Source organism: Humulus lupulus, chromosome 7 (assembly GCF_963169125.1).
Source record: "Humulus lupulus chromosome 7, drHumLupu1.1, whole genome shotgun sequence".
NCBI classification, from domain to species: domain Eukaryota; kingdom Viridiplantae; phylum Streptophyta; class Magnoliopsida; order Rosales; family Cannabaceae; genus Humulus; species Humulus lupulus.
In genome coordinates this window covers 164,396,467-164,411,479 of record NC_084799.1, presented here as the reverse complement: position 1 = coordinate 164,411,479, position 15,013 = coordinate 164,396,467, and the positions used below count along the sequence as shown (strand labels likewise).

The 15,013-nt window shown below is 30.3% G+C and overlaps 1 protein-coding gene across 1 annotated transcript; it reads right to left on the bottom strand.

Annotated features, from left to right (window-relative positions):
• Nucleotides 1-7,942: 7,942 nt before the first annotated feature.
• On the bottom strand, nt 7,943-14,732 carry LOC133788773 (protein DETOXIFICATION 35-like). The gene is made up of 7 exons (XM_062226370.1): nt 14,303-14,732; nt 11,666-12,291; nt 11,317-11,373; nt 11,000-11,238; nt 10,790-10,908; nt 9,940-10,026; nt 7,943-8,212 (listed from the first exon to the last, which is right to left on the bottom strand). The coding sequence occupies exons 1-7, from the start codon at nt 14,597-14,599 to the stop codon at nt 8,135-8,137; spliced, it is 1,503 nt and encodes a 500-aa protein (XP_062082354.1). The 5' UTR covers nt 14,600-14,732; the 3' UTR covers nt 7,943-8,134.
• Nucleotides 14,733-15,013: the final 281 nt, after the last annotated feature.

Here is a 15,013-nt window from a genome sequence, read left to right as displayed (position 1 = left end):
ATCTTTTTAATTAAAAAATCAACTTTTATTCCAACTCCTCTTAATTTACCAAAAACTAATCAAAATTTATTATAATTTTTTCGTAATTCTTTTAATTCAACCAAATTACCAAAGTTTATAATTAAAGTGATTTTATTAGAAAATATGTGATTTCTTTGGAAAAAAAATCAAAGGAAGGGTAAAATTGGTTAAGCTTGAAAGCTTCTGAAACTATGTTTTTTCGGCTAACATCGATAGTGAGAACGGAGTGGGAAATGTTGTAAAAAATCAACTTTCAAATAACTAGACTTGTTAAGAGAAGTTTTGTCAAAAGTTTTAAATGCCGCTTAGGGGCTAAACTAAGTAAGGGTGATAATACCCTTACTTAATAAACGGTAACGACTAAAATGCCCTAATGGTTTATTAATAACTTAATTGACATAATTAATTTGAGTATACTATATGAATTATAGAATTGGCTAAAAGGAGTGTGTAGCTGTGGTTAAGGATTTACACTTGGAGCAAAGGAATCCAAGTCAACCTTTGACTTCTTTGGCTACAACATGAAACATACTAGTGTGTTGATTAATAGAAGCAGGATATTACACTAGTTGTGGGAAGGGGCTCAATAAGAGACAATGACTAGGGGATGCATAGACCATTTCTGGGATTGTGCGGTAGGTACCCCGCCTATGTTAGCAAAGTGCAGACGGTTTCTACCTTTGACATTCTTTTAGTCCAGTTCAAGTTTGTGACCATCTGTCTGGTTCAAGTTTGTGACCATCTGTCCGGTTCAAGTCTGTGACCTCCAGTCTGGTTCAAGTTCATGATATCTGGCTATGGGTTAAGCATACTGGTAAAACCTAGAAGTCTCAATGAGCTAGTGTAACTCTGGATACACTTTTGATAGTACTCATGCCCTAGGTAACACAAAGGTTACCCTGGCTGGGGATTAAGTCAGAGTTATTAGTGTTGAGAGTTGGGTCCCCACTATTCTTTGATTTAAGGGGGGGCACCCAAATGCCCCGACTTTATTAGCATCTCCCAAGTTGGCTTCTAGGATTTTTTTTTAATATTGTTCCTATATATATCTGCTTGCTCTGGGATTTTCTTCGTGCAGGTTTGATTTGACTATTTCTTATTATCGGGCATAACCATAAGTTTTCCAAGATGCTTAGGCTTTCTTGAATTGTCTATTTAGGGTCCGGGTTTATTCAGAACCCTAATTGTGTAAGTGGTTTAATTTCCAGTCAATGACTTGGTCATTGATCCCTGTCTGCTTTTATGATTTCATGTTGTAAGGTTGAACTTACTAAGCATTTTTGCTTACCTAGTTGTTTCATGTTGTAGGTAAGTGCAAGGGCAAAGCAGAGTAGTGAGCGCTAGAATCTGCTTGTGGGAGTGTACATGTGGCCCGAACTTTGGGGAATGTTTTGAGAAAATGTCTTTTGGGGATAACACTATTTTATTAGTTATGTTTAAACTATTTGTGTTTACTTTAAATGTTTAAGAGCAGAAGTAACTGGTTAAGTGTGCGCACACAACTTTTTCTTCTTAAATTTCTTTTACGTGAATTTTTGGGACATGTTTATAATGAAAATGTTATTTTTTGCATTGTTTTTTGTCTTGTATTTTCGGGTCTTTACAGTATAGACATGTGTTTTAAGCTCCAAATGGTGTTTTATGAGGCTCTAATCCCATTGGTTAGACTTAATGATTGTGCCTACTCTACAAAATGGTTCTCATAGAGTTTTGATAGACTTGATCACTCTTTCAAATCTCTCTCTATCCTTTCTCTTTCTCTAGCTTTCAAGATCTTAAGTTTTCTCTAAGAAATTCATAGAGAAAGTGCTTGTTTTTATGAATTTAATGGCTTGTTCAATCTCAATTCTCATTTCCTCTTAGAAAGGCCTTAAGCATCCATTAAGGGCTAGAAAATAGAGAATTTAGACAGCGATACTCCTCGTGTATAAGCATTGGTTATGTTTGATTGATGAATATGAAGCTCAAGATGGTGTTCTAGCAAGGATTTGAAGCTCTCAAGAAGATCCAAGAAGATTGGTCTACAAACTAGGGTTTGCATCATCTAACTCAATCTTTTGTTGGTCTTTGTCAAGGACATTTGTGTGTAGATTCTTAATATTTTGGTGGTGTAATCTCACTCTCTCCAAACACTTAATTGTATCCAACTCCTTATTCCAATTCAGTAGAAACCTCAAACAACTCTAATAGTTGTTTGGAAAAAAGGTTTTGGAAAAAAATTCACAACTTGTACAAGCCTTTGTGTTATTGTTTCCCTTTGTTCTTGTGTCTTGTTCTAAGTTTTTTGTGGAAATCCATTGTTATGTTAGAGACCTCATTGTATCACTTTAGACCTAAAAGAGTCAATTATAGATGCCTACAACAAAAACTCATAATTTCACTTCAACTTAAGTGAAATCATTAAGTATTTTTCACCACCTTGTGTAAGAATATTTAATCATTATATTTAACCAATCTTCACATTCTCTCACTTCGTTAAATGCAATCCTCACTTTTATAACTTAAGCATTATTGGTGCATAAAGTAAAGTATCATTCGATTTGAACTTCACCTTAGTGAAAATAATACAAAGTCTTATTGAAGTCCTTAATTGCAGGCATTATACCAATTACTCACAGTGATAAGACTGGTAACACCTCACACACCTCTACTTGACAACTCATTTTTCCACTTTGCATGCTTAACACTTGTAATGACTTTGTGCTCATCCATTCATTAACTTTCCCGAGAGAAACTTCAACTTCCATGAAAGTCGGCACCATCTCTAGATTCACATAGGTGAAGTTCTTATAATATTTGCTACCTTTAAAGATGCTTGTTGAACACAACTTGTAATGTTTACCTTTTTCTTTAGGGGTGTTTTTGGAATTTTCTCTCATTATTTATTCTTCTCCATAAAAAAGGGAATTTATTGATAATTTTTGCTTACATTGTTTGTGCATGACTATGTGGCATGCAATTTGTTATTTTAATGTGATGTGTGATACCAAGCTTGTAGTATTTATTTGTATAAATAAATTGTCAATGAATAACCTAGCGGGCTTTGAGCACGGGATTTAGTTGAAAATTTTAGATAAAATAATGGGAAATTAATTATAATCAATAGTAATTTATATAAGAGGATGTATTTTATAACAACTCAAAAATCACTAATAAGGCTTAAGGGCCTTGATTAGTGTGTCGGGAGGGCATAATTGGTTTATGTGTGATTTAAATGACTTAATGCATGATTATGTGATAAGCATGCTTATATGATTATATGGTTATATGAAATGCATGTTTATGGGTATTAGTATGCATGTAGGCCCTGTTTAACTAAAATGGGCATATTTATAATTTTGGCCCGTTGAGGGCATAAATGTGATTATTTGTTATAATTGTGGAGACCACATTATTATGTGGATATATTTATTAGGGTTATTGGATTATGAAAACAAATATTTGGAGATATATTTGAAGTTAGAGAGTTTAGGAGGGAAAAATGGGGAAATTTACCATTTTTTCCCTCGGGGACGTTTTTGGTACCCCGAGCCATGGGATTAACTTAAGTAACTTAAGTTAGATAAAACAAAACAAAGGAAATAGATAGAACTTTGCCAAAACCGACTCTTCTCTCTCTCACTCTTGCTTCCTCTAGAAACTCTCTCAAGTTAACTTGTGGAAACCAAGGGAAATTTGGGCTAGAAACTCAAGGATTTGAGCTGGAATTTCGGGGTGTAACTCAGTAGCAATTTGGTGGATTCAATCTTCAATTGAGGTAAGCTTTGAATTATGATTTTAGCCATTTAATTCTGTAGTTCTTGGCCGAGTTTTAGTGTTCTTGGGTTTTTGATGTTAAAGATTGAATTGAAGTTTTGGATGAGGATTTAAGCTAGGTTCTTGTTTGGTTTTGCTGCTGGGAACATGTTAGGGTGTTTGTGATAGTTAAATTATGTCATTGGGATGGTTTTAGGTTGATTTGATTGAGGTTTGGTTGTTGAAAATGGTGATTTTTCTGGGTTAGAAGGGGTCGGGCCGCGGCTTTGTTCTTGGTGTGCTGCGACCCTCTAGAACAGATGGGAGCCAAAAAGAAGGGCGAGTCGTGGCATGGGAAGCTTAGGACCGCAGCGCGTGTCTGTTGCTTGACCAAAATCTTTTAACCCTAGTTCAATAATGTTTTTAGTGACACATTTTCAACTAAACGACCTGATTAGCAAGTCTTACACCTTTATAAACACACAATGTAACGGTCTTAGTTACCCAGGGCGTTACATATTTGGTCTTGATTAAGGAACGAGATGTCATTTGGAGACTTTCTCTTTCTAAAGCAATCATGATTGTGATCATTTATATAAGAGGATGTATCATGATTTAATCGATTCTCCACCTATACGTGATGAATGGTATTGTCTTACATACAACCAATGAGATGCTCAAAGAATGCTAGAACTACATTAATGACGGGATTCAGAGTCCTTGATAAACTTAGCAAGTCAATCAGCGTAGCAGTCCTTGATGGCTATCTCTAAGCAGTTAATTTGAGTAGCACAGAATATAGCGGTAGATGATAGGATTGAAAGTGAGACGAGGCATGTATTTTAAATTTCGGATAGAGAAAGTGTCCTAACAGAAATGGCGTCAGTATTTTCCTTATGAAGCATCCTCAAATTGAACATTTGGTTAATATAAGCAAGAGTTGAGGATGATTGATTATGCCAGTGCAGAGGAGTGAGATATGCAATTTTATAGGTAGATGGATAAATATTCTTCGTAATAGAAACACACTTTAGAAGAAAGAGAGAAAAAGAGAATAAGTAAATGCCAGAATTGTTAAATACCCTAGCGATTGGAAAATCTTCTTCACAAAGGTAACTAAGATACCAAGGCCCTTGAAGAACATAGAGAGATTCACCCCAATGTCTATGTGAATCATTTAAGTCATCTAGGAGATAAAAGTTCTTGCTAGTCATAATATAAGAAGCTTTGTAAGAGCCAAAATATGTAGATTTTTTGTTGATAACCAAATTGAAAATCTGGTAAATATCCTTGCATGTAAGGTGAAATGACTTCAAACTACCATATAGGGCAGCAACGATTAGGTATAGGGTAAAGTTATGGGGAAGCTCCATGGGATGAAGGCCAGGAAAAGATAATATCTTAATAATCAATCCAGGGATCGAGAAGCACAAGACTTCTAAGTGTTTAGCGCTAAAGACAATCTCATCCTTGTTTAGGAGATTTTCCATCCTCCACCTTTCTACTTCGGGGTCTTTGAGTTTGCGAATGGTTGTGAGTGGAGGAAGATTGAGAGATTCTTAAAGCTTTCTCAAAAGATTGTTTGAGGAGTTGAAAGAAGTTGAGTTTTTTGCTTAGGATAGGAATTGACAGAAGGAGAGTTAGAGGTTAGAAAAAAGCATACATGAGCAAGAAGAAGTAAGAATTGCAAAGGAAAAGACACATTAATTGAGGAAACTAAGTGATAAAAATTAGTAAAGTGTTTTGCGTGGGAATCAAAATATTTCATTATACAATGTGGAGGGAGATGGATCAGCTAAGATTTTTTTTCTTTTACTTTAGTAGTAGATAACTATTTTTAGCTTGACGCCTGACAGTGTTCAAGCCAAGAATATGAGTAATTGTGTGATCCAAATTTATCGATGTATTTAAATATATGAAATTATGCTTAAATATTGTAAGAATAAAAAACATGCATGTGTTTTTATATGCTTAAGATTGAATATCATCCATATGATCGAGTATTGTTACTTAATAGGGTATAGTGAAGTGTTTGGATTGAGCGAGTAAGGATGCGAAGGTCATGAAAGTTGGACAGATCAGGAACTGCCTTATCTAAATAAGTTATTTTCCACACACCTTTGGAATGCTAACGTAGACCAATCCTAATAAGTTCTCATTCAAACTTAAAATTCCTTATCTTTCTATAAATAGCACCCAATGAAACCTGAAAAAGGAATCTTGGATTTATTTTACACTTACATATTTTTCTTGTGAGATTTTAGAGAGAGAATCTCTACTGACTTGAGGGTTGGAGGACCATTGTGCATGTACCCCCAAGAGGTTTTTTTTTCTATATCTTATTGACTTCATAGATTTTTTATGGAGAAATACTTGATCAATCCGAGTGATCTAGATCTATGATATGCCCATATTTGAAAACATAGATCTAGATATGATGCTTGTCATTAGCCGTACTAAATTTAATTATTAATTTCCTTATTACTTATTAAATTATTAGTAAAGTTGTAGTATGGGTCAATCCCACAAGGGCTATTAATTCAATTTACTATCAAATAAGCAAAAGATAATAAAAATGGGGATTTTTAGAATTTAAGAATTAAAGAAAATAAAAACAGTAAATAAAATAAAAGAATATGAATTCAAAATTGAAGATAGTCAAGAGTTCATTCTCTACCCCTAAACACACTTTCAATTATTCATGAATGAAATTATTCCATATTTCCTATCAAGTTATCAACCGTGGATAAGACAAAAGCAGTAATTATCTCAATTTCTCTTATGCAAATTAATTAAAGGAAAAACGTTATTGACTAATTCTTTTCACTAAATAACTTAAAGGAAAAGCACCAAAAATTCAACATAGTGAAAGTATTAAATCTAATAGAGATAAATTGATCTAAGCAACAAATTCAACAAGCGTGATTCATTCAACTTATGAATTGATTCAGCTCCAAAATGTCTTTTTGAATTGGAAATATACTTAGTTGGTACCATGTGTTTCATTAAAATATAGGTTTGGTACTCTCTAATACAAAAAATTCATATTAGGTACGGTATATATGTAAAATCAGTAAAAAAAAAAAATAGTATTCTAAACTAAATTTTGGTTAACCAAATTTTTATAATGACAAGATTGCCTTCAATTATAAATAATTTAATTAATTAAAAAAGCCTTTACATGTGTCTTATTGTCATTGGTCTAGCTTATTTTTTTAAAAAAGAATAATAATTTTTAAAAAAATTGAATAAAAAATAGGATAAAAAATAAATTATTTAAATAAAAAAATGGATAAAAGATGACGACAATGAATTCTAATAAATACTAATATAAATATACATAGTACCATTATCCAGAAGAATGAAAACAAAATGCTAACGCAAATATCCACTTTCCTTCAAAACCAATATATTACTGACAAGGCATGATTCATCATCTGCCTCTCAATTCTTTCACAACATCCTTATTATTGGCACCAGCTATTGCAAGAAAAGAACTTTATTAAGACTTTCACATTGCATTAATCTCTTACAGTCTAAAATGAAATGTGTTAAAAAAATCAGCAAACCAAAATACAGAACTAAGTAATTAAAAGCATTCTGATAATCAGTTAACATGAACCTTAAACATAACAATGCTCCTCTCCCCAGTCTCTTCTCTCCTAACACACACCCAACTGTCCGCACATTTGGTATTAGTATGGTGTCTGCCAAACCCAAATATGTTAAGTATCTTGAATGAATCACGCGTGTAGAATTTGTTACTTTAGTTTTTACTGGAAACCAGTCAACCACCAGACGAAAACTAAAGAAATACTAAATCAGTCGAATTTGTTGCTTTAGTTTTCTTTGGTTTATTTATTTTTTCTTAAAAATAATACTAGCCTTGCAAAATTCTATACCACTTCTATCTCAAAATTCGTTCTTTGTAACCAAAGCCAGAAGCATGATTTAATTTCTAATAATAATAATAATAATAATAATAATAATAATGTTGAATTATTCACTCCATTTATGTTTATTTCCCATTTGCTTTAATTTTCTTGTTTATGATTATTAGTTTCCCAATTACTATTGGTTTCCTCTCATTTGAATTGTAAAATCCTATATGAAATGAGATTTATATAAGTTATTATAAATAAGATCAACACATGTTTGAGGAACAGACTAAATTTAAATTTGGAACTTTTATCAATCAAAACTATATAATCCTTCTTAAGGAAAAATAAGAGAGATTTTTCAATACAATTTGAGTGCAAATGTGGTCACTAATTATATAAGAAAATACAAACTTAAAAGTAAAAATATATCATATTGGATCATTGGTAGCCTTATTATTTGTGATATAAGAAAATACAAACTTAAAAGTAAAAATATATCATATTGGATCATTGGTAGCCTTATTATTTGTGTCTTGGCCACCCCAAACTCTCACGCGTTCGGTCGATTGTTCCACCTGCCAAAATTAAGAATTTATAATCAATTTACTCCAATATAACACAAGATATATACTACAAACTCAATTTATAATTAATTTACTCCAATATAACACAAGATATATACTACAAACTCACAATTCAGGATTAATAAAAGTCAGTTTGACATTGTGTTAATATAGTTTTAAAAAAAATAAAAGGTGTTTGGTTAATATTTTCTAAAAATAACTTGCACAGAAATTTTTTGAGAGTTTGTAATAAATAATGAGATAAAATAACATGAAATAAAAAATTATGAAAAATAAGGAGTGAGAAAGTAACGAGAAAAAATTTAAGGAAAAATAAATTAAGAAGAGAGAAAGTGATACGAGAAAAAATGAGATAGAAAGTAAAGGGAGAGAAGTGAGCAGAGATAATGTGATGAGAGAGAAAATGAGGAGAAAGAAAATGATGATATAGTTAGTAATAAGAGATAAAATGATGAGATAATAAGTGATGTGAGAGAAAATTGAGAGACAGAAAATGATGAGAGAAAAAATTAGTAGATAGAAAGTGATAAGAGAGAAAATGACGAGAGATAAAGTGATAAGAGAGAAAATAATATGAGAGAAATTGATGTGAGAGGAAGTGAGGATAGAGAAAATAACGTGAGAATAAATAATGTAAGATAATAATAATTAAAAAAAGTGATATAAATAAGGAAAAAAAATGACAAATTTTTTTAGAACAACATAAAACAACTTTTTGTTTTCAAAAAATTCTCTATTTTCTGTAACTTTGTTTTTAAAAATTATTTTTTGAAAACAATACCAAACACATTTTAAAAAATAGATTAAGGAGCCAAACATCTTCAAATTTTGTCTTTTTTTAAAAAAAAAATACCGTTTTTCGTCAATTTTGTTCTTAAACCTTAAAGACATCACACACTATATACTTCATGTAGCTATATGTGACATTAAAAAGTAGTTCAATAATCAAGTTTTAAATATAAAGGACCAAAAATAATTATGGGACTTTCAATTCCCCGTTATATAAAAAATATTAACCATGGGATTTTAATTTAAAAATAAATAAATAAACAATTATATATATATGAAAATTTTATATTTTTTGGATTATATATTTTGTATTATTATCTATTTGTATCATATATTTTGATAAATTAATTTTTAGATCATACGTTTTGTAAAATGGTTTAAATTGATTCTTAAATTCAATTATGATAAATAAAAAATTTAATATAACAACGCAATTGTTATGTCGAATGATTTTACTTTTATTTTGAGTTGTTAGGTTGGTGAATTATTTGTGATTTTAGTTTAAAAAGCTTGATCAAATTCAAGTTTATGAGTCTATTTTAATAATTTTATAAAATATAAGATCTAAAAATATAATATCTAAAAATGTATAATCTGTCTAATAAATGAGAAATGAAGTTTCAAAAGACACGTATCATATCAAATGAGAACAAAGTGAAAAAAAATATTGAAAATTGAAAAAGAAAGATATAGGATAGAATGACAACTAAGGGAAGGAAAAAATAAACAAGTTAAAATGAAAATGTCAATTATACCAAAAGGAATATAATTAGAATACGTTTTAAAAACCAAAAGGATAAATGAGAATATTATATGTATTTATATATCATAATTGGTCAATACAATCAAAATCAAATTATAAATTAGAATTCCATAAAGTTAACGTCAAAAAAAAAACTTGGTAGTTTGATTCAGGTGGGAGTACTTACCTCCTTGGTCCAGTTGGTCCTGTACAGTATGATTGATAGAATTAAGGTCTGTAGTGCAATTCCGATTATCATTCCACCCCATAGTCCCTTCATAATTCATCCATGAGTGTAGAGTTAAATAAAATTAATAATCAAAATAAATGTAGCAGGTGAGGTGACATGTTTTAAAGTGGAAACAACCTAATATAAGTTTTAATAAAATTCTAATATCTCATATAGGGTCCGTTTCAGTATCGTTTGGAATGAATTTTAATTTTAGATTGCGAAAGAAAGAAGCAAATTGTTTTAGATATTGCTTAACCTTTTTTAATTAAAAAAAATATTACAAAATATTTTGATGTATATATTTTAATAAAATAAAATATCTACTAAAATAAAATAATATGATTTTTTTAAATTTTACTTAAACTAAGATTTAGAAAATCATACAATTTGCATATTATTTTTTATTTTTAAAATAGAATTTAAATAATTTTTCAAAGTTGGAAATGTATTTTTTTTAGATTTTTATTAATTAATTAAAATTTGAACAAAATTGGTGTAAAATATGATTTTTGTAAAAAAAAAAAAAAAAAACTCCTTAGTGACTTAATTACAATATTTCAAATTATTTATTGATTTTTATCGCAAAAAAAATTACTTAGTGATTTATGTACAATATTTTAAACTACATACTTATTTTTGTTGGAAACAAAATTAATTAATAATTGATGTACAACTTTTTAAACTATTTACTAATTTTTGTTCCAAATTTCCTTTAACTAAAGTATTTGTCTTCACCAAGTGAAATAAAAACAAAATGAATCTTGATTTTTATTTTAATTAATTATTAAAATGGATTATAACTTACCATAACTCCAAACCCTGCAAAGTGACCAAGAACGTATCCAAGAGGTATCCCAAAGATGTAGTAGCTACCCAAGTTTACATAGGCTACCGTTGATTGCCATCCGCCTCCAATGGCCACTCCTGCAATGGAAAAATAGCACTATTAGTACGGAAGATGTTTGTAGAAATGCTGCAACAAAAAATCGATGGACAGTGCCAATATTAACACTACCTGAAATTACTTGCTGGACACTGTTGAGAAGCATTGTGACGCCAAGGAGGTAAGCTAGGTGGGACACGGATTTCCTCAAAGCGGCGTCGTTTGTGAAAATTAAAGCCAAATATTCTCTGGCTACCAACACAACCATCATGAAGAAAATCCCTATTAGGATAGCTTGGAAGATTGTCACGTAGACTGAGTATTTGGCTGCTCTTGGACGTTTCCTACCAAGCTCATTCGAGACACGTACACTGTAGACAATGTAATCATAATTGCCATGACATGTTATATGTATATAGTGATAGTGAAAATTATATGGATATCCTTACCTTATTGCAGCATTTACTCCAACGAATAAAATTCCTTCCCACCCATTAAGATTGAGGCTGGAATCATTGAAGAAAACTGTTAGAATAAAGAAAGTGGTTTAGAAAATAGTGGTTCCATCCCAAAATCAATGGATGATTAGTAGAGTAATTCATACTATTCCCAAAATCAATTGATGATTAGTAGAGTAATTCATACTAATGTGTTCTTAAGTATTGTTGAATGTGTCTACACACTTTGTATATAAGATATTTTTCTCTATCAAATTCAGGTCACATTATTCTCAATAATGATTATTATTATTATTATTATAAGATCCCGAGTCAGTACTAAAATATTAGTTCTTCTTACCAAATAGAAAGTGAACCAACAGCAATGACTGCATTTTCTAAACTTCCAGTGATGAGGTAAATGCTCATCATGTACCAAATCTCTAAGCAGAGCATCAAAGCAGAGGCGAAGGAAAGCTTAACAAAGGCCCATATATCCTTAAAGGCCATCAACGAAAACCCAGTCCAGCCCTCATTGCACCAGACCATGATATAAACAATTTGGGCCAAGCAGGTGGCCCATGCAGTGATATCCAAGGCGAAGGCCGCACCCATTGTTCCCAAGGATAGGCCGTAAATGAAGAGCCAGAGTAGGCCTACGTGACAGATTAGGACCACAAATGAAATCCAGGCGAGGACGTCGAACTTGGACTGGGCCTGAAGGAACTTCTGTGCTGGAAAATTCAAGGCCAGGGAGAACAACTGAGGAATGATCTGAATGGAGAACTGTCCAGCCAGATCGGCTATTTGATCGTTTTGGCCCAACAGTTTCAGAAGTGGTCCGGCGACAACGTAGAGTGGAGTGAGTAAAAGGCAGAAAGTAAATAATATTATCCACGAACGTTGCATGTAAACCCCAAGCATATGAACTTGTCCAGCCCCGAATGCTTGCCCACAAAGCGTTTCCAGTGCACTCCCCATACCAAGCTGCGTATATATATAACATATTATAATTCATACTCCAAAAGAATACTTAAAAAAAAAATTAGGCAAAAAAACAAAATAAAATATATAAGAAAATGTGTATTTTAAAAAATTGTGTATTCTATACAACTTATTATATAAAAATATGGCATTACCATATATATAACTTTAAAAAATTAATAACTAATATAGTTTTTCCAAAATGCTATTAAAAAAAATACAACTTATGGCTTAATTATAAACTTAACTATATTTGTCAAAAAAAAAAATTATAAACTTAACTTTGTCAAAAAAAATTATAAACTTGACTATTTATATGGGAAAGAAAAGCCATATATTTGAAATTTGTTAAAAAAAAAAACCTAAAAACATTAACAATTCAAAAAATTGTATTTGGGTGTGGATGTAGTCCCAGGGATGAAGCCATACCCATAACATTTGATCAGTGAGGGCTTAAAAGCTAACAAAAATTTAATTTTAGTATTTTCTTTCTAAGGAAAAAGAAAAACATAAATTAAAAGATTTTCATTTTGTTTGAAAAAAGTGGATAATAACTTTTTTAATAAATTCAAATTAATAATTAATAATCTTCAGTAAATTTAGTTTATATTGAGATTGAAATTCATATTTATGAGAGTAACTAGGTAGAAGCAACGTGCAATGCACGTTTGCTTAGTTTTAAAGTTGTAAACATTGTCTATAATTTTAATAAAAATTGGTTCATTGTTTTTTTTAAAATATATATACATATATAATAGAATGAATTATAATTATATAGTATATATAAATATTTATATCAATAATCTCTACATATATGATATCTAAACACAACATTGATATAGATATATATTTACATGACATATATATAAAATACAATCATATTTAAAAAAAATTAATAATAAAAATAAAATAAGAATAGAAAAAATCATAGTATATTTGATAAAGAAAAAGAGTTTCAATTATTTGATAAAAAAATAAACTATGACACAAATTTATAAGATAAAAAATAATAATATGTATGTCTTTATTATTTTTAAATAAATATGGTCTAATTATTTAAATTATCATAAAATATCTTAAAATATCATATTCTAATTAATTAATTAATTATTTTTAAGTTTATGTTTTTTCTAATTTTTGAATTTGGCAGTGACAATAAAAAATTATATATTATATGTTTAATATAATATTAAGTTTAAGTTTAAAATTAAATTTTATTTAAGTTAAAAAATGTATGATTTTATTATTTTTAAATAATTATCATTGTAAAATATCTCAAAAATATCCTATTTTAATTTATGTAATTAATTATTTTTTTTATTTAAGTTTATGTCATATTTACAATCTATCGTTAAATATAAAAATATTCTATTAACGTTAACGGAAAAAAAATAAAAACAGTTAAAACTAATAATTTTTGTTATCTACACAATTTTTATATAAAAGAGATATTAAGTTTGAAAGTGAAAGGGTTTTTTTATTTTAGATATTTTTAATAAACTTATATATACATATATTATTTATAAAGTAATTTAAAAAAAAAAAGAATTATGTGAACTAGCTCCGTACTACCCGTACTACCCATATTTATTACATATGTTTGATTAAGCATAAATAATTAAAAGCGTACGAATGAGTGAATAGAAAAATTCGTGAAAAAATATAAAATAATTTTAGTAGTGACATATGAGTACATTTGCAATCAAATATAAAACGAAAATCACGAGAAAATTTCTAATAATAGAATAGAGAAAGTCACCAAGTGGGTCTTAATAAATATAAAGGTACTCTTTGTATTTAAGTTTGAATTAGTAGATCTTAATAATCTAATACTATATATTATTTAGTCAAAAGGATTAAATCGCATAAATTACAATATGCCGATTCAAGGCAACTAAAATAACAAAATCAGAAAGAACTTAGGATTAAAAGAAAATTTCTTATTAGGCCAGAGTAAATTAATCGACTATATATAAATCATGTTAATTGAGGAGAGGAACTATAATAGTAATACCAGGAAGCCGAATGAGAAGGAGCTAATGACGCCAAGAGAAATGGAGATGGCGGAGAGCTCAATATCGCCGAGATGTCCAACAAAGATGCTGGTGGCCGAGTTGGTGCCATACTGACACAAAATGGTTATCACTGCCGGACCTGCGATTCTCCACAGCTTCAAACTCTCCAACCAGAACACTGTTTTCAACTCTTTCACGCTCCTCGCCGGCAAATAGTCTTCATTTAATAAGGGTGGCGACGCGTAGTTACCGTTGACGATTTCCGAGGTCAACGTCTCAAGCAAAGGCTCATCCATTGTTTTCAATTAGTATAGCAATAAGGGTCTCGCCTAGCTCTAGCTTTTTTTATATGTACAAGTATACATATGTAGTTAGAAAGTTAAAAGTTAGCAACAAAAAAAAGAAGGTGATATAATAACCTTGACAGTTGGGTACAAACCACCACTGGGTGGCTTTAGTTTTGAAATAACAGTACAAGGTTTTTGTTGGTAAGATGAGAGGCGTAGGATGGTGCACGTACGCAATGTAGTGTTTTGAGTGTTTTTGACACGACTGTGATTTGGCCATACTATGTATGACCTTGTAATTAAACAGCAGTGGTTGCTAGACCCATAGGTCTCGGCGTTGAGCGGTGGTTAATGCGTATGCGCGCGACCACTGCAAACATTTAAAACTCTTGTTCTTTTGTCCCTTTCAATAATCAAGTGCCA

Excerpts from the sequence above, each read along its gene's own strand:
- LOC133788773 (XM_062226370.1), bottom strand. The coding sequence starts at position 14,599 with ATGGATGAGCCTTTGCTTGAGACGTTGACCTCGGAAATCGTCAACGGT. Across the intron at positions 12,292-14,302 it reads CCTTCTCATTCGGCTTCCTG|CTTGGTATGGGGAGTGCACT; the intron begins GTATTACTATTA and ends ATATATACGCAG. Across the intron at positions 10,027-10,789 it reads TTGCAGGGTTTGGAGTTATG|GGACTATGGGGTGGAATGAT; the intron begins GTAAGTTATAAT and ends TGAATTATGAAG.